The following is a 24,838-nucleotide window of genomic DNA, read 5'->3' on the forward strand; positions in this document are numbered from 1 at the left end:
GTTAATGGGTAGTTCTACAATAATAAATTGACAGTAGGCGTATGTCACTGCCAGTAGTCAAGAATTTAATTTACTCACTATTTTCAGGCCTGCAGGACACATCCATACAGTGAGACTACTATTTACTATGTCATAATGATAATACAGAGTTTATCAAGAACATGCTACCTTTGTCTCTTTCACTGTGGCATGTAAACAGCTGATGACAACAGAGAGTGGTATCATGCAAAACATCTGCTCAGCTGCGAAGGTGGCTGAAGATGGTAATTGGATGAGATGGTTGTGGAAAAAGAAGGCACTATTGCAGGAGAAGAAACTGATGAACAGGGCAGAATTTAAAACAATGCATCATGCCTTAGTCCTGATGTCAAGCAACCCTTTGTAAGCATGTTTCCTGCTCCCATGAGCTTTACCCCATTGTGTGTGTGCACATGTACTTGCACGTGCTCCATGTACAGCTCTTACAGCTGTTTCCGCTTATATTGAAATCATAATTGTTTTCACTTTTATTTATCACATATTTGACTCTTTTCTGTCAGGATAATACAAAGGTTTAATAGTGTATAGTGCTTGTGTAAGAATTTTTGTTCTGTTTTTATAAAGACAAGTAACATTTTTAACATGTAAGCGATAATGTACCTATTTTTTAAAAAAACAATAATTTGACAAAAATATTAATTTAAAAATGATTTTATTGATTTAAAAATGATTTTATTGTTCCTCTAGAGTCTATAACGAGAAGAGCATCCATTCAAACAACCTGTTCTTCATAGAAATTGTCTGTTATACTGAAATAACCGACCTTAGAATGCTATAATTGAGTTTTACTTGACTATTAAAAGTATTGATTCAGTGGTTACGTGATACTTTTATTCCGCAATTTTCTAGAAGCTCTGTGGATGTAATATTTTTTTAAAGAAATATTGCCTTAAAAAAGCTATGTAATTTAAAAAAATACATGTCCAATTCATTTCTAAAAGTATTTCTGTAATCTAGAGCATCAACAAGTAATTGAACTCCTTACTGGTTAATAAAAATTCCTTTTGCAATTCATCATCTTAAAATAGTAAAAAATGATAATCACTGTTTACTGGAGCACAGCCAAATCTTCAATATCTTTTTTCATTCAACCAAAACTCCTCATATTTGAGAACCTGGAACCTGATGGCATTTTTGCTTGATAGATGACTGAACAATTAATCGATTATCAAAATCGCAGCATGTGAAGGTCAAGTTTGCTCTGACAGATGCATCTGGTCCCCCTCCTGCTCAGACGGTTTTCCAGCCGACCAATCACAACTGTGTATCTACAATCTGGGGCGGATTTAATGCAATGACTTTACAGACGAGCGCTGCTGAGGCTGATGTGGAATATTCTGTTGAATCTGCAATCACCTCACTGTTAAACAATCCAGACAATATATTTTCTCTAAAAGAAGAACAAACAAATACACTTAAAGGTCCAGCGTTAAGAATTACAGAGATTTGTTGGCAGAATGTGGCCTGAATTGAATATAATATTCATAAGTATATTTTCATTAGTGTATAATCACCTGAACCTGTGGTGGCTGTGAATCTCACACAGAAGGCAAAATGATATATTTAGCAATAATGTTTGGTTTGTCCCTTCTGGGCTACTGTTCAAACATGGTGGTGCAATATGATGGACTCGGTGGAAGAGGATCCACTCCTTCTGTTAGGGAACAAAACACAATAATTCTTATTTTCTGGCGATAAACTAATGAAAATATAAAACACAATTATTCTGCCATATTTAAAGCCTTGTACATCTCACACACTGGACTTTTTATATTCATGTAACAAATAATAACCAATAATCATAATTCATAATAACAGCTCCTCAGAAAGATTCTATTGGCTATCTAAGGACCCAATCACTAGTCTGCAAAACCTCACATATTCAGCTCTTAAGAAATGTTCAGATAATATTGAAGAGGCTGTGTTTCTAACCCAGCATATCTGTCTGCGCTGCCCCCCTCTGTCCCGTGTGGATGGAGGCTGTTAATGGGCTGTGTTGAACAGGGTATGTAACAGCATCCATGGGGGCAACAGACTGTGCCATCATCTGTTAGGTAAACATTTGTGCTGGGGCCCAGTTTTTCACCCCATTTGGCTGAGTCTGCAGGACTCCAAACGTCCACCAGCTGGCTGTAAAGCAGAATGGAGCTCAGATCCACTCAGCCAGAGCTGGACGTGTACGGCACAAAGCATCTACACGTTTGAATCAGCAGCTCATAGATATAGATGATTTATTTAGGTTTGTGAATGACTTAAAAGTGATCATCCTTTTACACAAACACCCATCATATAGAATATGTTTTGAATTTAAGTCTCGATTAGGTTGGCAAGTTGATCCAACAATATTAAGAGAATGAAACATTACTGGACATATATTTATTTTTAAATTAAAAAAAAAAATGAGATCAACAGCTGGGAAGCAGCGATCAACTCCACACTTAGTGCTGTCTGTCTGATAGCCACGGGCTTCACAAATGTGTCTTGACGGTTCAGGCACATGAGCGTAGTCAGAGATGGAAGGCCTCCATGATCTTCACGCTTCAACAGCCGAGTGGTGACATGCTGCATCTCACAGTGGCCACTTGGACAGAGACACACAGCGATGCACTCCAGCCAGCCATGATTAAGATTTTGTGAAATGCTGAATTTTTCTGTTTTACTGCAGTTGTTGTGATCAATTGTTTATCCAGTCTGCAGCAAAATGGGCAGTGCTGCTGGGGACTCGTGTTTGATCTCTCTTTTAGCCTTTGACTTTTTTTTTTTTTTCAACAAACCAGAATTTGTGTCAAACATACAGTAGTTGATATTGTTCTTACTGGGAGAGATGAAGTGGTGCCACTCACTTTTTGCTACGTGCAATAACAGGTGAACAAGCTTGTTAGACAGGAAAGGAGGAATTTGACCAGCATTTCCACCAGGTTACAAATTTCTTCAACTGTTACTCGAGCACCAAGGAAAAAATTTGTGGGACTTAGGAAGGGTCGATTCTGGCCACTTGATCTAGTGTGGTTTTTGGTCTTACTGAGCCTTTGCATTGCTGTGTAACTTTGAAGGATTATAACAATTTCTAGTAGTCGTGCAGTAGGATTTGTTTTAGCTGTAAACATTTTGCTACAATGCATTTAAAGTTGTGTAGGTTTAAGTTTAGTGGTGAGAATGTAGATTGCAACTAACTGAAAACTGCTCCCCTTTCCCTCCCCTTCAACTGTGTAAGAGAACCTATAGTCGCCATGAAACTCGCACAAAGTGCAAAAGACCCACTCTAGAGCTGTTGTTGGGTTTGTCCATTTTGTGTTACTGTAGAAACATGGTGGTGCAACGTGGCAGCCTCCATTAATGGATATAAACAGCTAAGGTTACAAAACACTATTATTCCTTTTTCAGGTGAAAATGAAAACATACTTATAAATACTAAGTTCAATTTATGCCACACTCTACCAATAAATTCTCATAAATCTTATACACTGGACCTTTCAGCTGTTGTTTGAGTTGGCAGCTGTTCTGTTCCCTACTGATTGTATTTCAAGTTGTCAAACAGATAAACGCTGACAGAAAGAGTTGGAATATGAGATCGAGAGCTGTGTGAGACCAGTATCAGAGTGTTTACACAGAACTGCATTTCTAGAACATACAGTAACATGATATACTGCATTGTTTAGGAGGTAAAACACGGGGAAGATGCTGCATCACCTGCCCCATTGTCAACATGACATTATTATTATGCGTGAGATGGGGACCTCGTAAAGTACATTAGCCTGTTTTGTGTTTGTAGACTGTGGAATAGGTTAGTAAGAACGTTAATATTGTTATGAATATATTAAAATGTCAGCTTCATGGTCCAGTGGTTAGCACAGGATAAGCAGTTATAGATAATGGATAGATAAGGGATAGATATTAATGTGGAAGATGACAAACCTAATAATGAGTGTCCCAGCTCAGGTATAAGATTTTGTTGTTAGATCTGGAAACAAACATTGATGACATGAGTAAGGTTTGCACTGACATGATACTACACATGTATTTAAGAAGAAAACATTTTGATCCTTGTCATCAGGGACCTTCTTCAGGTCAGTGTCTTAAAAAATGGTCACTGCTGAGTCCAGTTCTGTTGCTCTCTAACAGCAGCTAAATGAGCTGAAACTCTGACACAGAGTTGAAGCTGAGCAGCCAGAAGCCTATTTCAGTATGAAATATTGTGTTTTTGTGCAATTTATGAAGTTGTGCATTTGTATAGGAATGTTAATCAGCCCAGCATATGCTCCATGTAGCCATTGTTAAATTAAAAATTAAAAAGGCAACTTTTTAAGTACACTTTTTTCTCAATAAACTGACAGGTTCACTTGCCTGAGCTTGACAGTGTGTAGATTCTACCGTTTGACGTTAGACAGAAAAGGGATATTTTAGTTATTTTTTGTGTAGAAGCTATGGATTAACGTAGTCCTTTTGTTTTTAATCTTTTGAAGGTGAATACTGAGTATAGGATGTCTGCTGTGTGTCACCCAGTAAAGGGGTGAACTGCTTTGCACATGAAAGTAAAGAAGTCATAAAAATTCATGAACACGGTCACGTATTATGTCACGGTGCATGTCATGGGCATTGCACTACACTGTGTGCAGCATTACATCATGCAACATGGTTCCTCATTGTAATAGGTTTTTACATGTTACGTAATACTTCACTGATTATTGCGCGCAGTAGTTGCCTGTTCAAATCAATAAATATATGTTTGATGTGAACTGGCCTGACAACTGGAACAACACACTGTTAGCTGCTGCATTTCCACAGAGCTTTTGTGTCTCTATAAATAGAAAGTAAGAGAAACTAACGGACAAAAGGCAGGTTTGGACTAAATGGCAGATAAAGTGAGACTGACTGGCAAACAAATGACTGTGGACAGGTGGGTTACACACACTACAAGGCCAGTGAATCATAAAGGATACCTTCAGTGGTGGTAACTGTAGCAGCCATACTCATTCTCATCTTTCAGTTCTTCCTCTCATTTAATTGCTGGTGACAAGGGGAATAACTGACTCCTGACCCGGGAGAGGCCGGTGTGTACAGCAGCCTGCAGGCGACCATACACAGTGTATTCCCCCGTACCTGTACTAGAAAGCAATGATGAGCAGTAATTAGCTTGTGGACCCCAGAGAGTCTGTGCACTCAGCTTGTTGTTCTTTGCCTATGGGGCAGGCGTCCAGTGTTTATGCTAATGTAGTGATTACTCAGCTGTAGTGTAGCGTGAAGTACAGATCTTGTGTTACACAGCGGCAACATCTCACTCCATCACAGAGACAGGATGGAGAAGAACAGCTAACTGGAGTAGAAAGAGTGAAAGAGTGAAAAACACTGCCATGATTCATTAAATCGCCGGTGTGTGATATCTGCAGGGATTTGTTGGCAGAATATGGCAGAAATGGAAAATAGTATTCAAAAGTGTTTAATCACCTGAAAATGAGAAACACTGTATTTTCATTACCTTAGACTGAGCCGTTTATATTGAGGGTGAGTCTTTTAATTGCAGTTTGTAAATTGTATAATAACATGACGTATGTTTTTAGTCTCAGTTTACCTGTAGAAAATATAAAATAAAAAGGATTATATTTATTTAGCATTTAACCAATGTTAGTTGCATTGCAAAGCCACTACTAACGTTAGTTTGTATTTGAAGCGCTTATGCTTGATGCACTACAAGTAGTTATGCAACGATAACAAACACGTAAGGTGCGATAATACCAGGATAAAAAGTCTGCAATACAATATTTATCGGAATATTAAAAACCAAAGAAAAATGATGACTTGAAAAAACAGCATTTTTATTCATATAAGATTTGTTTCCTTTGTTCTCCTTTAATGAAATAAAATCAAAATTGTCAGACATTACCTGAGCATGCATGCATGCAAGCCATGACTTGTCTTTAGCAATGAAGGGTTGAATTATGTATGAACAATTGCAAAACAAAAACAATTCAACAGTCAGTAGCATTGAAACTAAAGCCACTAGACTAAGACAATAGTTGTTCTATCTAGCATCCTTTGTGTAAAAGCAATAAAATAAAAAATAAAAAAAATAGGTCGGCACACCAGAAACTGCTCCTAAGGACATTTTAATAGTGTGATACGCGTGCTGTTTTTTGAGTCGAAAAGCAATAAAATAGCAGTTGTATGGATTACACAATTTAGCTGACATTACTGTTCACTGCTGTTAGCTAACACTGCATTTAGCTACTGTTAACAAAAACTAACTTTAATTACTGTTAGTTAACACGACCATTAACGAGTGTTAGTGAAGACTACCATTAGCTACTATAGGTAAATACTACCGTTAGTTATACTGTTAGCTAGTTAGTAAGATTGCTACTATTACAGGTGGAAAAGTGAAAATGAAGACAGCACAACTGTTATCCTGTGAGTTTATTTAAGGTTTTGGGAAGTTATTCTTGTGTAATCCTCACTCAGGCTGTATTCAGAAACAGTTAAAAAAAAAAAAGGTAATACCTGCAAACTTACTGCATTCAACAAAAAGTTTAATTTACCAAGTTACAATCTGACTTGGGTCTTCATCAGGTCAGAATGACTAGAAATGATCAAAACATTGTCAGTCAGACTTTTTGTGGCATGGAGTAAGTGTGCAGTCATGACCTTCTTCTTTGAAGCTGTCTCTGATAGCCTTGCACCTCCGTGATGTGTGTATATTCTTCTCCCTCTACCTGTATTCATAAACACACCTTAATTTGTCTCCCATCCAAGCAGTCATCTCCCCTTGAGCACTTACAAAAGTCAGAATAGCTGGGGTCAAAGTTATTCAAAGTTGAACTTCTGGCTCTGTGCTGCTACATGCATCATTTTTGGACTGTCACAACAGATCACATTGTGCCTGATAATGTAGTTAGCAACCAAAACTGTAAACACTAAATAAATCAGAGAAATTGCTAATGACAAGACAACCATTTCTGCCTTTCTGAGTGCAGAGGGGAACTATTCTGCCATTTTTTAACCACGTTATTTTTTTGAGTTATATGAAAACAAATGTGCAGCTATTTCACTATATGTAACACACAGATTCATTATTACTTGGTGCAATTGTATCAAATTGGACCTGCAGCCAGATCTCCCACATGGCAGCACAAACAGGTCCAGTACTGGTCAGCCAAAGGTGACGTCCTCAGAGCCAAGATGTCCTGGTTACACATGCATCATCGCTGTGTGCAGACAATGTGAGCAAACTATAAGTCAACACTGTTACAGTACACACTGTAGATTTAGCAATCTTTGATGATTGATGGATTCAGAGTACAAGTCCATTTGCCTGGGATTCACTCACAGGCCCTGCTCAGGTGTGTGAAGTGTGTACTTTTCATTTCACTGTCAGGAGCAGGTAGCCTTATGCTGATGCATTCACCTGGCCAGGATGGTGTCAGAATCCAATTTAACAATATTTTTTGAGCAAATGCATCCAAAAAGTTTGACGTTGTGTAAAATGTGAATGAAAACACAGTGTTATTTGCAAATAGTTTTCTACTTAACTCCAATTTAATACAGTATGAAAACAAGTTATTTAATGTTCAAACTGATTAACTTGTTTTTTGTGAATATAGACTCATGTTTGAAAAAAAGTTTAGGCAGTGCCATGTTTACTACTGTGATATATCACCTTTTCTGTTAACAACACTCAGTAAGCGCTCTTTTACAAGGAAGCCATGCTGCTGTAACATGTGCAGAATGTGTTATTATTTTCCATGCTACAGGCACTAACACAGCTTTCCATAGCTTTACCAGTCTTTTGTTGTCCCTGTCCCAACTTTTTTTGCAACATGTTGCAAAATTCATCAGTTTGAAAACTTCTACTGTATTCAAATGAATATAAATCGAAAGGATTTGAAAATCATTTCAGTCTTGTTTTATTTACGTTTTAAACTGCATCCCAACTTTTTGGAATTGTAGTTTTTATTTCAAGGAATGCTACAATATGTCTTTTAAATAAGTACCCTTACTAAAAATGCTTCAGTCTAATTTGACGCTGCGATGTGTAATAGAGATACAAGCTATAGGATCAAAAAAAGATATATGGTAGAATTTAAAAGAACAGAGTACCACGGAGCCATCTTTGTACGTCTCTAAAGCACAGTGGCCTTGGGTTGAGATCTCCACCTGCTGTGTGCTGTGGATGTGGTGTGATCGTCACTACCGATGTCTTCAACAGGAGGTCTGAAATCCCTCACTGCAGGTTTGCAGCATGTGACGCTGGAGCTGGATGAGCACATTGGTGCTGTAATAACTGTCTGCTGAGGGGAAACGCACGTCTCTGTGCACCCACCGTTTCTTCTGTATATGTTTGCACATTTTCCTCAGCTAGTCATAATCTTGCTGCCTCTGAAGATATCTCTCTCTCTGCCTTGAATAAGTGGGTGGGCGTTTTTACTGCTGCTCTGACCCAGCAGCCACTGACTTGTAGCTAATAAGGACGAGGGGTGAGTTAGACGGAGATGACTCCGCTGATAGTGATGGTATGAGGCTGATCTCCAGCCTGAGGCAGACTGGTGGTGTTGGGATGGAGGAGAGGAGTCCCAGAGGAGTACACACATACACACACTACACATATAATCTGATTTTAGGGTATGGCCAAGAAGTGTCCTCACATACGAAAATGTTTTGACAACACATAAAGATGGGTGAAATCAAAGGAAAGGAAAGAGGAATAGAGCAGGTCGGAGCATTTTCTTAGAACTTGATTGTGGCTGTATAGTTGTTACATATTGCTTTAATAAAATGACTTAGATAATACATAACCCAGGAGGAGATTCAGACACAGGCCCAAGTGATTATTACATCATTACACAACTTGAAGCTCTGTTCCTGTGATGAAAGGTGTCTTCAGAAGTGCAACAGACTTTCAACCCATAGAGGTCAGTGCAGCAGTGTTTTTCCTTCATTCAAGGTTAAGTGGAGTTTTTCTGTGAGATTGTAGATAAAAGGGAGTAATTATATACATAATTCTAATACATATTTACTCAATTTACGATGATTACAAAGCAAATGAGGCAGGGTTTGTTGTTGACATCTAGTAAGTGAGTATTGTGTCTGCAGTTGTTTTTTTCTAATTGTATCTATTCTATCTATATCTATAAAAATATATATATATAAATAAAAACTCCATTTTTCTGAGCCTTCCCTCCCAGGCGGTTCACTATCTTTTATCTGTCAGCCTTTGATCCTGTATGGAGAGGAGTACAACCAGTCATGTGACAAAGCAACCCACACACACAAACACATGCACACACCTGGGTGTCTGTAACCTCCCACTCCCATTCATTCAGTCTCTGTGGTTTTAAGAAACAGCCTCTTATTATGTCCTGTATCTATTTGCACTGCTTTGCATTTAGATGTTTAGTTTTGAACAGGGCATATCAAATTACACATTACTTTGGTTTATTAATGGATTTTGTCCCCTGGATGTCTTGATCTATATCACATAAAGAAGGTTGTAACCCTGTGGTTGTTTGATCAGTGCTTGTACTTTTTATCCACCCCTGGTAACATGTTATTTCCATCTTCTGTGGCCTGTTCTTCTCCAGGGCTCAGCTGATTCCTACACAAGCCGACCGTCTGACTCGGATGTGTCCCTGGAGGAGGAGAAGGAGGGCGGCCGGCAGGAGAGGGAACAGCAGGCCACTGTCCAGCTCGAGAGAGCGAAGGTCAGTTTACCTGGGAACTATTTACAGGGCAATAGAGGAACAGAGCTACATACTGTACTGTCTATCACGTGAAACACATATAATCACAGCTCTCAAAGAAAAGACACATGATTCAGTTTTACTGACTGCACTGTAACTCTGGTCTGGCATGTTATACATACCTTAAAACCCTACTTAAGTACAAATCTGTACAGTTCTTTCATTTAAATAACATGTCGTACACATTTGTATAATATTTTATTTTTGACATTTGAGCAAAACCTTTGGTTTTTGGTATTTTTCCCCAAAAATTCATGATTCAATGATTCAGTACTTCACTGCTGTTTCAACATAGTCAACAAGAATTAGGTTTGGTGAGCCCATACAGAACAAAAACAAACCAAAACATCACAAAATAAAGAAAATGATCAGCTTGATCAATCAGTTTACCTTACTGTATCCCCGGAGTTTATAAAAGAAAACAATTTTAACACAGGATAAAAGTAAAGAATAAGAAATATACTGTATATAGACAGATATGTTTGAAGTAGCCATCCTTATGGATGATCAAGATTTTTTAGCCTCTGAGTGAGACCCGCTGCTGTGTGCTGTGGATGTGGATGTGGTGTGATCACCACAGTCCCCTTCAGTCTTTTCAGGAGGTCTGAAATAGTTTCTCCTCATCAGTGCACCCAACCCTCACTGCAGACTCATTGCATGTTGTGATGCTGGAGCTGATAAGCACATTGGTGCTGTAATAACTCTGCTGATGGGAAATTGTGCAGCCATGTCTTTACTGTTGCTCTGTTTTTGTTACAAACATTTTATCAATTGAATTTCTACAAAAAAAATACTAGAACAACATCATGATTAAAGATGTCATCCATATCTCTCATCACTATTACATATCCATGTTGACGACTCTTTCCTCACTGCTGTCTTACAGACTAAAGCAGTTGCATTTGCTGTGAGGACCAATGTCAGCTACTGTGGTGCTCTGGATGAGGACGTCCCTGTGGCCGGCACTGGCGTCTCCTTTGATGCCAAGGACTTCCTCCACATCAAAGAGGTACAATTCAAGCTTTATCTGGTAATGCTAAACCTGTGGCACTGTATGGAGAACTAAATTTATCAGTTTGGTTTATAAATCACATTAGCAGATGCGCTTTTGTACTCATGGTTCTATATTCTACTGTTCTACTAATATGTATCTAATAGACTATACCATTAAATTGTAACACATGAGCAGTCTGCCATGATCAAAGAAAATATTCTATTCTGATTGGCTGGCAGCTGCCTATTAAAATAGAACATTTTAGTTCCAGTCAACAGCCCAATCACACAGAGTGCATCTGGCAGATTGTCGAAACAGCTGTTCTGAGCTGTAACTTAAACTCACATCTGTACCTTTATATTTTGGTTATCTAGAAGTTGTTAACTTTCTAGTTAGTAGATAGTTAGCCACCTAAACATCTGCATAAAAAATAGACAGGCAGAGGACACTGGCTCTGATTGAGGGGGAGAAGCTGTTTCCAAACACTATGCTGGACCCCGGGAAACAGAGATCTGTGTGAAACTCTCAAAAAAAGGAGACATCACAGGCGGCTTGCCTAGGGAGATGTTGAAAGTGAGCTAACTTCAGCTTAACAGAAACCACGAACTATATGTTAACAGTTATTAGTACAGTTTAAATGAATAAAAGCCACTTACCTGAAATCTCAAATACTGTTATAATTTGGCTGCATACTGCTGTTTTCTGTTCAAACAAGGGTAACTATGGTTGGTAAATTTACATTACTCCAGGTTTCCACCAACAGCCAGCACTACTTTATCCTCCATGATTGTTATTTCCAAGCATCTTCCTCATCCCTCAATTAATAATCTGATCGGACAATGAGAAAAAAAACAAAACACAAAAGGTGCCAGCTGGTTTCTGCTCAGAACTGAAGCTTTTGCAGCTCGAGGCGTTCAGAGCACTCCTCCAAAAATACGAGGCTCTCTGGGTGTTTGAGTGTCTGGGGCGCATTAGCAGTGTGCAAAATGCTCACTGCCTTAGGAAACAACTGGAAAAAAGATGCTTCACACTGCCTAAACTGCGCTCTGTGTGACTGGGGCCTTAAACTGTCGCTCTGAATCAGTTGCCAAGGTAGATAACCATAGCAGGTAACCATAGCAACATTTAGCTTCATGGAAAGCCATCTGATCAGGTCACGTCTAGAAGTGAGCTTTAAGTTTTAAATATGTATTCTAAACACAAAAATGATATAAACTGACAAATAAATGTAATGTAATACGGTATAATATGGTCTGTTATTTCTGAATAGCTGCATTGGACACAGTGCTGATCATAGACTATGGAGGACAAAGTGGAAATCTATATTTTTTGTCAAATTATTGCTTTTTCATTAAGTAGCCATGTAATAAGTGGGCTAATACACAGTGAGCGAGTCATTATTGGGAAATAAATCCTTTCAGGATGATTCAAATCCTGCACTACGCTGTCAGGGTTTATTTCATAATAATGACCCGCTCACTGTACATTTTCCCTTACACATTAGGATACCTGCCTGTTCAATATCTCTTTTGGTGTTTACAATAATTATTAGTACTAATTTTAACCTAACTGTTAGTTTCTGGAAATTAAAGATTTTTGCAGCCCCCAGTCATTAGTTTAGTTTATGAAAGTTGTATTTTTGGATTAAGGCTTTAGATGTTGCAAATTCATGCACAGATTTTGCATCCCAAGAAGGTATTGATTGCTAAAAAATAGTTTACTGGATATGATCTAATTCTCACCAAATACACATATTTTCCATGAGAGATTCTACACTCATAACGGTATATCTCACAAAGTGATGTGAAACTCTGAGATTTTCTGTCTGTTTTATCTCCAATCTGCAGAAGTTCAACAATGACTGGTGGATCGGCCGTCTGGTGAAAGAAGGCTGTGACATCGGCTTCATCCCGAGCCCTCTGAAGCTGGAAAACATTCGACTCCAGCAGGAACAGAAGAGAGGGCGCTTCCACGGGTAAGTTGCGGAGGAGGACAGGATGAGAACTGGGATGTGAGGGTGCAGGAGGTGGAGGAATCGGCAGCAGAGATTGTACAGAAGACACGCGGATCAAAAGGGATAAAGAGAGCTGGAGTGTTTGGTGAGAGAGACACACTTTAGGGATGAATAAAGCCTGGCAGTTGAGCTGGCAGATAGGGAGGAAGTGAGGTGGATGAAAGCCAAGCGTGTGTGCGTGTGTTGTGTGGTCCAGCCTCTCAGAGGTGTGCCTGGATCATGGCCACCACAGAATTTTCCATCAGATGGGATGATGTGCTTCAGCCGCCGAGGCGAGTAGAGATGTTGAGGGCCATCATCTTTCCTCAGTTACAATGGCGAGAGAAAAAAGTTTTGTCAACCTGAGTTTTTCCACCCTTCCACATCTAGCATGATGTGTAGCCTGAAGACAGCCTGTGGTCACCACCTACAGTGTTTAAAACGGTAATTTGCCAAACTACTGGCTACTTCACAATGAAAAGTAATTAAACTACTTCTTAAATACATGAATAAAAATGGCTTGTCAAACTGAAAAAGTAATTCAGTTACATCTAAACTACATAGCAGGAAACGATCACAATCTGAGTCTGGAATCTCATATCGTCTTATATTATGTTGTACTGAACTGACAACTGACTCAAGTGTGGGTGTGTTTAATTTAGGGACCAAGGCAGGCCAATCTTCACTCAGGTAGACTAAAAAAGTGTTTTAAAGCGATAATTTGGATTATTTGAAGTGAGTTTGTTTTAGCTACATATCAACATTTAGTGTATTATCTACGATAGATGGTGTTTGACAAGAAGTACCAGCATGTAAACTAAGCATTGAACTGCCATTGACAAGGTCAGCAGTAAAATTTATTTTATCCACCTGAAAAAAGGTCCACCTAAAAAAAATCTATTAGTTTTAGTGTATATTTAGAGTATTTTCCCAGCTTTACCTTGCTGTCACACAGCCTTTTACGATGGGAAACCACCAAATCTATCTCCTTCAACCAGACACCTTTGGCAAAAACAGTAATTTTATCCCATGAACACATGAGTTGCTGGTCTACCGTTACCACAATATGTTTGTTCACCTGTGTTATTGTGTGATAAATCTGAACTAACCTTTTAAAACACTAAATTCACACAATAACAGCAATAAACTAACCGAACAGGGCAGCGGTAGACCAACGACTCCGGTGTTTTGTGATGCAGAAGAATTGATTTTGTCAATTCAGTTTGGCTCTTTTGGTAAGAGTAATATTTTTTCTCATAAATTGGTCATCTCCCATTGGAAAAGGCTGTCTTAACAGTAAGGTAAGGCATTGAAAATATGCTAATTATAGCACACACTTTTTTGCTGCTGACCCTGTCCACAGCAGTACATTTCTTAGCCTGCTACACCGGTAGTCCTGAACAGAGGGGTGTGCTGACTGCCACTTCATATAATCCAAGCTTTGGGGGAAATTCAAAGCAGGTCATTTCAATCACATAGCAGGTGATTGTCATTAAATGACAACCATGGCCAGTGAGATGGGACGTTGTGCCATATTGCATGACCAAAAGCATCATGTGGACACAATGAAAATGTAACTTAAACTACTGAAACTACTGAAAATGCTACAGAGAATTGAATGTTGTTTAACTACCACCCAACTACTGCAAATTGTGGTTAGACTAGTAGTTGAACTACATGTAGTTCAGCCTGTCTGTTTCCCAGAGGTCAGTAGTGTTTGAAGATGATATCTTGCTCGGTTCAGATGAACATGTTTCTCTTTCTGTTGGCTGTTGTCATTGTAGCAGCAAGTCCAGTGGGAATTCCTCCTCCAGTCTGGGAGAAATGGTGTCGGGCACATTCAAGCCAAACCCCAACTCTGCAGGTTGGTCCCACAGAGTCTATTTAGCCCTGAGAGGAAACACTGTTTTACAGAGGGAACTGTTTGACTTGGTCTCTGCTCTGTATCACAGTGGGGGTATTTATTCAACTCTTGTGATATTGAGATGCTTTATAACATCTGATATAATTCCACATATTGTCCCAGTCCAGTGTATACTTATTCATCTGATCTTTCCTTTCCTTTTCAGGAAAGCAGAAACAGAAAGTGGTGAGTGTTTAAAGCATCACTCCATTTACACTGATATTGCTTGGAAGAGTGCTTGGTTTCTTTGAAGGGGCACTTGCTAACATTACATCTTGACTCTCTTTGTGTGTGTGTGTGTGTGTGTGTGTGTGTGTGTGTGTGTGTGTGTGTGTGTGTGTGTGTGTGTGTGTGTGTGTGTGTTCCTGCCCCTCCAGGCTGAGCACATCCCTCCATATGACGTGGTTCCCTCCATGAGGCCAGTTGTCCTGGTGGGACCGTCCCTGAAAGGTTATGAGGTAGGACACACTGCTGCTCCTCCAGCGTTCTGACTCAGCCTCTTTCTCACAGCCACAGCGGAAATCTCTTAATCCTTATATTACTTAGCCAACTGTTTTCTATAATTAATAATATCTTTAGCCCATATTCCAGGCAGTGCACATATATGTACTTCACAAAGGCATTTTCTTTATTACTGCGTGAGGCTAAGAAGTGCACTTTTACAGTGAAATCTCTATACGAATATTGTTGGCATGATGAAAATGAGTGACAATTGACAGGACAGAAGACTGACATTACAGTTTCTTGAAATACACTGGGACTAGGCCCCCTCAAGGTGGAAGACTCAAACCAGTCGTTGAACTATCAGTCGCTTAAGATTCTTTTACAATAACCAGATACAACAGATAGAAGCGTTCAGAAATGTACAAGCAGAACAGTTAAGTGAGAAATTAGAAATAAGGGGAAATAATAAATATATTTGTATATTAGCTGGTGCACTAACTAAAAAACGTATTGTGACAATATGCACTGGTGGTTAAATGATCAGAGAGGGTGAAAACAAGTGAGCACCTGTTTTTTAGCTTTGTCATTGAGCTGTGCAACAGCATGACAGGCTGTAAAATTTATTTCTACTTTTTAAGAACAAGAGTGACAAGGGAGCCCCTATAGTTCAGTTGGTAGGGTGTGCACCCTGTGTAGTGAGGCTATTGGTCCTCTGCAGCAGCCGCTGGTTCAACTCCCACCTGTGGCCCATTTGCTGCGTGTCATCCCCTCTCTCTTCCCCCTTTCCTGTCCTGTCTTCAGCTGTCCTATGATTAAAGACAAAAAGCTGAAAAAATAATCTTGAAAAAAAAAAAAAATAGAACAACAGTGACAAACCTTTTAAAGAGTAAGATATGTCTGTTTTAACCAGAAACAGCTGTTTTATTGCTCTCACCAAAGTAGCTAGACTCTTGGTTCAACTTTAGATTGTTCCCACATTTACCAACTCTGTTTTGGTCGAAATAAATCCTTAATTCACTGCATGAAGGAATGCAGAGCATGCTGGGCAGGTCACACTGGACAGCAGGTGGAGCGCTACTGCAGCCTGGGGAGAAAGTGCTGATTTTTATACCCGAGCTATACACACACTTTTTCTTTTCTCTGACTGTGTGTAAATCTTTTGTTTTCACATCAAAGATGAAAAAATGCATTTTAAAGTTGAGTTTTACTAGTGAAACATAATCATGTGGACTAATATAGAAATTTAGTATTGTGCACTGAACTGAAAAATCATTGAATATTCAAACTGTACGGCAAATCTGATTCAACCGGAAAAAAAATCTTTGTTGGGGGGAGATTTACTTATATGTGAGGAAATAATAGCGTGGAACTAAATTTCAGCAGCTTTAGGTCTCAAGTATTTCTGGATAAATCAAAAGTTTTTTAGGTGGAGCTTGCTTAACTTGTTTTTTAAACCACAGAGTTGAGTTTATGGTAAGTATGCGGAGCTGGAAACCACTTGGAACGTAACACGCATTGCCTCTTCTTCATATCATTTTCTCAGAATGACAATGCATCCATTGTGGGCCAAGCTGACAGCCTTATGTCGCATCATGTGTCTTAGGTTCTCGCATTTCCACCTGGGTTAATTCCTTCTGAAGGTAAAATTCCCAGAGATGCTGCATTAAAACTGAAGGTGCTCATTGATTATCAGTTACCATTTGAACCAAAGGGGAAACAATAAAGGAGGCCAAGGAGGTGGTGGGAGGTGGGAGTCAGTTGTCATGGAATCACAGTCTTCGCCTCCCATTCTGGTGTTGCCGTGGTAACAACCTTCTGGGTAAACTGCATCAGTCTGAAAAAGTGGAGCATGGTTTGAAATTAGAAACAGAGAATAATGTACTGCTGCACTGAGGTTGTGGAATACGATGTCTGACTGAATGACATTTCCATATGAAATAGAGACCTTAGCTATTAATCACGTCGGACACTTTTTTTGTTTATTCTTCCCGTCTGATGAAGTGATATGAGAGAGCAGTTTAATTCCACAAACAATAAAGCTGATGATGTAAAAGATTGTGTGTTAGCAGTGCTATTCTTTCTGCCAGTGGCACAGGATGAGAATGCTTAATAGCTTAATAAGAGAGTTTATTGTTCAAGTCAGGGCTAGTAAAAGTGTTTAGGTCCTTTACTTAAAGTGGCTACAAGGAACATTCATATTTTGTTGATTTTTGAGGCAAAAGCGGTAGTGTTTCCACTGTAATAACCTCAAAGTATAATCTCAAAAGTAAAATTATCTAAAGAAAACTCTCCCACATCTTTTTAACTTGCTTACATACTAACATCCGCCAGTTCGACTCCCGCCTGTGGCCCTTTACACGTCATCCCCTTTCTCTCTGCCTTGTTTCTTGTCTTCACTTCAGCTGTCTTTGTCAAATTAAGGCAAGAAAGCCCCAAAAATAATCTTAAAAAATACATTTTAGCAATCACATAGTTTAGTATTGTCATTTGAAATGTTGCAATATGTATGTAATTCTTTATTATTCAATATTTTATATTATTTATTATTCTGCTAGACACTCTCTAAGTTCCTTCCCTTTTTGCTCTGTGACCCAAAAACAGTTGAGAAAGCTTGCTACCTCAGTCACCTTTCTCCTTTTCCTGTAAAAACAACATATAGAGTCACATCTTAGGTTAGCTCATGCTATACTTTGTTTTTACACATCCAATAGTAAGATCTTTTCACCATCTTCAAAATGTGGTTTTCCTGTCAACATAGATGAGCCTTGCACATACAATGTCTAAGTTCAGGAGTACTTAAACAACTTCCTCTAAATAAGAGGAGAAAGTTGACAGAAGTATCAAGCTTGCTCAACTGTCAGTGGAACAGAGAGCAAAAAGGGGTGGGACTTATGAAGGGCCAATATTACATAAATAGTTCAAGCATTTATTGCCAAAGACAATTCATGCCAATTTTTTGCACATGCTGGCTGCTTTTATTTAATTTTATTAAAGAATGAAAGCAAAGCACTTTAAATTAAAGGAAAAGGGGCAAATTTTACACAAAAAAGCCTGTAGACATAAGATTTATTATTTAATTATAAATAGACCCTTCATCATATTTTTGTACCTTGAGTGTTTTGCATGGTTACATCTTTAGTAAGTTAAGTCAGATGAATGTAGTTGACGTAAAAAGTCGCATAAAATGTAAAAAGTAAAGTGGGCCTACTTCAAAATTAAACATAAATTCTTTACTTGAGTAAATATGCTTAGCAACTTTACATCACTGCACAGCTGGAAAACTAATCACCTTTTTTGATCCACAATGTCATTGCACATGTTAATAGCATTAACAATCTGACAACTGCTCAATGTTTCTGCTCAAGGGACAAGCAGCCCCTGTCAACCCTCTGTCACTGTCAAGCTCATTTGAACAAATCGGAGTGACAACTGGCACTGCCAAACACAAAGTGTATCTACATGTATCTACAGTGTGTATCTGTTGCCTTGAGTCAAGCACCTCAGACCAGTAGGATGACTGTCTGCCTTTAAGGACGACTTTCTCAACAGCTACTTCATCTTGAGTTTCTGTTTCAGTCAAACCCCTCAGATTGGCTTTCATTTTCATCAGCAAAAGCTACAAATCCATCACCTGTGCATTGATCTTTGAGACACTTCTCATTGTAGCTGTTAATCACTTTCTGTAATGTGGTCCACATTCCTCTTGCAGAGGCAGGAGGAAAGAGACTGTGCGCGCTGTAGACAAATCGCCCGGTCAAGTGTGTAATTCGCAGACCAGGCCCAGCAGCAGCCCAAATGGACGGCATCAGAATGAATATTAACTGCTCACTTCCACTTGTTTGCTTCTCTGTAGCATATTCACTATATTTGCAGGGATGTTGATGCTGTAGGGCTCTTTTGTTTGCTTGTAACTTACAGTGTGTTCTCTCCTTGGCCACTTTGGTCAGTCTTTCTTAAAGTGAATGTTTTCATGTGGGGTTGTATTAGGTACTTATTGATATATAGTGTATTACCTGCAGTAGGAAACAGTCAGCTTGCTTTCAGTTTGGGGAAGCAGCACAGGTAATGGTGTAGGGAGCTAAGTAATGCACTGCTATGGACAGTGCCAGTATAATCTTTCTAAATTCCTTAATTTTTGTAATATTTGAAAAAGATTTTTTTTTAAATGCCTCAAAACTCTACCAATGTCCTCTTCAAGAAATGTTATAATATAGCATACACTTGAATAAATACTGATTCTTTCTTTTTAAGTGGGCTTTTATTTTGGAGGCTAAAATACAATGTATGACAATGTATGTAGAAGTACGTCATTTAGCTTTGTGCTGTTACTTCTGTCTGATTCTCCAAACTCGGGGATGCTATAGATGCTCCATGCTATAGACAATAGATGATCCCTTTCACTGACCTGATATTCTTCTTCTTGTGTTCTCTGCCTTCTCACTGACAAATCAATGTAGGTGACAGATATGATGCAGAAGGCGCTGTTTGACTTCCTGAAGCACAGGTTCGATGGGAGGTGAGCAGTCAAAGCGAAGTTGGTCTGTAGTACAGTACATCATCATCATCATCATCATCCTGCTGCCAGTTTGCCCTGTATGACAAGCGTTTTGTGCTGTTTCAGGATATCCATCACAAGGGTAACAGCTGACATATCGTTGGCCAAGAGGTCAGTACTAAACAACCCCAGTAAGAGGGCCATCATTGAGAGATCCAACACCCGCTCCAGCCTTGGTAAAGCTACAGGAACTGTTTCACTCAATGATGTGCATGTCTTGTAGGTGTTGAGACCGGGAATGTTTTGTAATGACCTTCATATTTCTTCTTGTTCATAGCTGTTCTGCTATATCTTGTTGTTGTCTCCTTGTAGCGGAGGTCCAGAGTGAAATAGAAAGGATCTTTGAGCTGGCCAGGTCTCTACAGCTGGTCATATTGGATGCAGACACCATTAACCACCCAGCACAGCTCATCAAGACCTCATTAGCACCCATTATTGTCCATGTTAAAGTGTCCTCGCCTAAGGTAAGATTGAAGGATGCTAGATAGCCACCCAATAAAACGTCTGTACACATTCTTAAAGGGATGATTTAATGTGGGGTTGTATGAGGTACTTACAGTAGATGTCACTTAGCACGCCCCCTGTTAGGAGAAGCAGAGAGGAGTGCAAACATGGAAGCTAAGCAATGTACTATTGTGGACTCTGCAACAAAAGGTATTTTAGCCACTTAAAAAGGTCCACCTAAAAAAAATTAAATATCAGGATAAGTGTTTATTATATTTAGAATACTTTCAACACTTTAATTTCTCATCAGACAGCCTTTACTGATGATAAACCACCGCTTTATAAGCCAAATATCAGTCTCTCTAAACCAACCAAACTCCACACGAGAAATAAGTAATTTTACCTTGCAGAATGAGTGAGTTTCTGGTCTACTGCTGCCTCAAATTGTTAGTTTGTTTGTGTTGTTGCATGACTTTGGTGAATCCAAATTATCCTTTTAAAGCACCAAAGTCACACAACAGCACAAACCACCTAGTAGATTGAGGCAGTAGTTGGCCAGCAACTCCCATGTTCTGCAAGGTAAAGTTACTGAATTTGCCTGTGGAGTTTGGTTGGTTTGGAGAGAGCAGTATTTACTGTAGCTTATATAATAGAGGTTTCTTTTCACAAAAGGCTGTCTGATGGCAGATCAAAGCATTGAAAATATTCTAAATATACCATACACTTATCCTGATCTTGATTATTTTTAGGGCGGCTTCTTGTTGGTGCCTAAAATGCATTCTGCTGCTGATTGGGTCTGTCGCAGTATTAAGCTTCTAAGCTTACTACACTGGTGTTTCTCCAAACTGAAGGCGTGTCGCCTGCCATCTATTGTGTGTAATACACTGATATACCTCATACAACCCCATTTAAAAATCTTGACTATCCCTTTAAAGGTTCAGTTGGTATCTTTTGAGGATTAGCTTTGTTTAGAAGTGATAAAAAAACAAATTCTAAGGAACAGCCTTACTCATTTACCTGCTATTTACTTTTCAAAGTGTGAGGAAACACATTTAGGCAGAAGGCATGACTTTGAGACCTGGCAACCCTAACGTTCTGTAGTTGGTCTTTATTCCATAATTGGAGATATTTCCTTGTGTTGTTCCACTGTATATTTCCTTCCTGCAGGTCCTACAGCGGCTGATCAAATCAAGAGGGAAATCTCAAAGCAAACACCTGAATGTGCAGCTTGTTGCAGCGGAAAAACTAGCACAGTGTCCTTCTGTGAGTCAGCTTCAAACACCCTTTTACATCTAGACAAGCAACAGTGTTTCCCCAGTCTTGGGTAGCTTTGCCAGACAGATTGTAAGACAGACTGATGATGCTGTTTTGAGTTCGTTGTACTCTGTGAAGTTTGCTGGAAGTTTTGCTTGTAATTAAGAGGCAAGTTGGCGTTGTGTGCACTGATTAATTTGCCATGCAGTTAACACACAAAACACAACAACAACAACTCCTGGCATTTACTCTTTTTTCTTTTTTTTTGCTCTTGTTCTTCCACACTGTTTTGGAAAAAGAGAAATAACAGAGGCGATCAGCTGAAAAAGTGTTTTCTTTTTAAATAAGTGTTGTGTGGTGAATCTAGTACATGCTGATATAAAGAGTTCGTGTGAATTTTGAAAAGTAATTCAAAAATCAATATCTGTTCAAGTGTACGCTATATTTCCTGTCAAAAAAGGCTGTGTGATGGCAAGATAGTCAGGGATAATCGGTGAACCAGTTAAGAAAGTGAGATATTTTCTTTTTAGATAAGTGCTGTGTAGTGGATCTAATTTATGCAGATGTGAAGAGTTGCTCGTGTGGATTTCAAAAAAAGTAACTGATAAATATTCTTTTGTGAGTCTACATTGGCAAAGACACTTTAAAGCGTTAACTTTGAGAATGGAATTTGGTGTGGCAGTAAGTGGTACAATGAGGAAATCCCCCCCAGCAGCAATCAACCGAGGGGAAACACTGAACTACTTAGCTAGATTTTGTTCTGCAACCACCATCAGTGAAACTTTGAAAAGACATCCATATGCAGCAGCAGCAGCAACAGCTACACTTTCCTCTCTTCCTTTCTCACCTCAGGAGATGTTTGATATTATTCTGGATGAGAACCAGCTGGAAGACGCGTGTGAACACCTGGCAGAGTACCTGGAGGCATACTGGCGTGCTACACACACTTCGCTCAGCACGCCACTCAACCCCCTGTTGGGACGCAATCTGGGCTCCACCGCGCTCTCCCCGTATCCCGCTGCCATTCAGGTGAACTTGTCATGTCAAAGAAAGAAACTAAGAAGTTATCTTCTCTTTCTTTGTGAATTTGTTTAAAGTCTGAACTCTCATTATTTATCAGTGTGTTGCACTAAAATATAACTTCACATTTATCAGCCCTCTGGTTTAGCTGCACAAATTATTGCCACAGTCAGATTTTATAGCAACAGGCTGAAAGTTACAATCAGCTCTTGAAAATACTGTCCCATTTATTGTTTCCTTGTTAAGTAAATATAGTTTGCTCTGTTACAATACCCACCATCCTTGTTTCTATGTCTCCCGGTAGAGAACTGTGCAAGAGCACTCCTCTAGTTGTCAATAAAATTACACAGCGCTGATGTCTTTATTTCTAAAACTAATCTGTTTTTATCTTTTTTTGTTAAACATCCTCTTTTACTCTGCTAATATGATTGCTTATATATATTTTTTTCACTCACATGTGACTCAGATTACATCTCATGACAGTGTGAACAGCACAAATCACGTGGAATCAGATCTTTTGAACTCTCATAACAGGATCAATGTGACTTTTCCAGCATTCACTTGCCACAAAACTCTTGAGGAGACGAATGTAGTTAAAAGTATCCCTTGACATCCTCAAATTTTAGAGGAAATCTGTTTCGTTGAAGGCATTCGCATCATAATCCAACCGCTGCTGTCTCTGACTCAACATCCACACACCCCTCCATAGAGAAATAGCAGCCATTGCTCCGCAAAAAGCCATAAAAGCAAAAAGCAATAAATCAGAATTGAGTACTTAGACTTGCAGTATGAAAGTAGCCTTAGTGAATATGATTTTTTTTTTCCATCAGTTACTTTTTGTAGTATATCTAACCATTTTCTGACATACATGTTCTTATGTCATTAAATATGATACTTATATCAGCAAGTGTTTGCATTAAATAAACACATTAGATCTGCTTTTTAAACCTTTGCAGTACTTTGCAGAGCTTTTTCAAGTTTTGTATCATGTCTAAAATCATGAATCCTGCATACTTACTGTGTTCATCCTAAGTTGTTGTGTCAAATAATAAAATTTCACAAAGCAATACACTTTACAGAGCATTTCCTCCCTCAAACAGGCCCAGAGAAACCGCAACAGCAACCACACGACAACAGACCATTCACCCGTCGAGCGTCGAAGCCTGATGCCCGCCGACGAGAACTACCATAATGAACGGGCACGGAAAAATCGCAACCGCCTGTCCTCGGGCTCACAGCACAGCCGGGACCACTCCCCTCTGGTGGAGGAGGACTACCAGGACCCCTACCACGATTCTTACAAGCCTCATCGTAACCGAGGATCCCCAGGAGGCTACAGCCAGGACTCAAGGCACCGGCTTTGAGCTGTGGCCTGCTGTAAACAAAGTGTAGGCTTGTCTGTCTCTAACCAACCACCAAGGACTACTGAAACTACTACACTCATTTGGACTGTAACAACCTTGTATCAATGTGTAGTACCTCATTTTCCCTTTGGCCTTGGCTCCTGCCAAATGAGCATTTGAACCTAAAAAAAAAAATAAATAAAAATCCTGCTCTTGCTTTGATGTGAACAAAGGAAGGGACTGGATATGAAAGTAGCACAAGAGCAGAAACGTTATGTTTTAAAGGGAAGGCGTAAGCTGAACCTGATCTGAAAATGCCCCAGAGGTGGCTTGTGAGGGAAGTACACTAGCAGGTGATAGTGTGCGATGTACAGTAGGCTCTTCTGGACCCTCCCCGCCATCTCAGCTGTTACTGTAGCATGCAGGTTAGGACTGTAATTACAGGTCACCACCTGCCACAAGCCAGTGCCAGACAGCGAGAGCACCTATGGGTGATGATCAGCACAGAACCTGTTTGCACGCATCCAGGAGCAGGTAGAAGCAGAGTGTAATGCATCCGTAATGCTCCTCAATTTTGTTTGCCATTGTCCTTTGATGTGAGTGTAATAAACCCCGTGGAAGCCTGTTCCCAAATTCAGAGTTTTACACATTTGTTTTTGAAGTGACATGGATGGTGTTGTGCTGTTCTCTTCAGGGTTCTTACATTAGCTCCCTGTGCCCCTTCGTTCTTATTCACCAATAATAAAAAAAAGTTGAGAAAACTCATAATTTAAGGCAACTGCCTTCACTAGATTTTTGAGTTTTGAATCAAACTCAAACACAAAATAAGTTTTGAAGCTTTGCGGGCCTATAATCTTTTGTTGAGATAATATATTTTTCTTCTTTAGAAACCTAAAAAAAATGTATATTTCAAAATTTTTCACAGTGAGCAGGGAACCTGATTTGTCATTGTCTGAGTGCTTGAAAATTATTTTAAATAATTATAAATGGTTGCGCCTAAGAAGAGCAAATTATTAACAATTAGTCACCTTCACTTCAACATGTTTGCTCAGCAATTTTTGAAATACCAACTTTTGTGGGTTTCTAAAACTCAAAGATTTAAGTTTATTTAAAAAAAG

At 39.2% G+C, this 24,838-nt stretch overlaps 1 protein-coding gene across 3 annotated transcripts in view; it reads left to right on the forward strand.

Moving 5' to 3' along the window:
• cacnb4a (calcium channel, voltage-dependent, beta 4a subunit) overlaps positions 1–24,483 on the forward strand; it is a 45,247-nt gene extending 20,764 nt beyond the window's left edge. For all 3 annotated transcript variants that reach the window (XM_084724884.1, XM_084724882.1, XM_084724883.1), the window contains 12 exons: positions 9,612–9,731; positions 10,657–10,779; positions 12,612–12,739; positions 14,542–14,621; positions 14,827–14,846; positions 15,038–15,118; positions 19,562–19,620; positions 19,726–19,835; positions 19,972–20,123; positions 21,271–21,366; positions 22,210–22,386; positions 23,478–24,483. In XM_084724884.1, the coding sequence (XP_084581010.1) occupies positions 9,612–9,731; positions 10,657–10,779; positions 12,612–12,739; positions 14,542–14,621; positions 14,827–14,846; positions 15,038–15,118; positions 19,562–19,620; positions 19,726–19,835; positions 19,972–20,123; positions 21,271–21,366; positions 22,210–22,386; positions 23,478–23,741 (1,410 nt within the window). In that variant the 3' untranslated portion in view covers positions 23,742–24,483. The remainder of the gene's footprint in view (positions 1–9,611; positions 9,732–10,656; positions 10,780–12,611; positions 12,740–14,541; positions 14,622–14,826; positions 14,847–15,037; positions 15,119–19,561; positions 19,621–19,725; positions 19,836–19,971; positions 20,124–21,270; positions 21,367–22,209; positions 22,387–23,477) is intronic.
• Positions 24,484–24,838: the final 355 nt, after the last annotated feature.

The sequence above is a fragment of the Lutjanus erythropterus genome, chromosome 8 (assembly GCF_056507025.1).
Source record: "Lutjanus erythropterus isolate fLutEry1 chromosome 8, fLutEry1.hap2, whole genome shotgun sequence".
Taxonomy (NCBI): Eukaryota; Metazoa; Chordata; class Actinopteri; order Lutjaniformes; family Lutjanidae; genus Lutjanus; species Lutjanus erythropterus.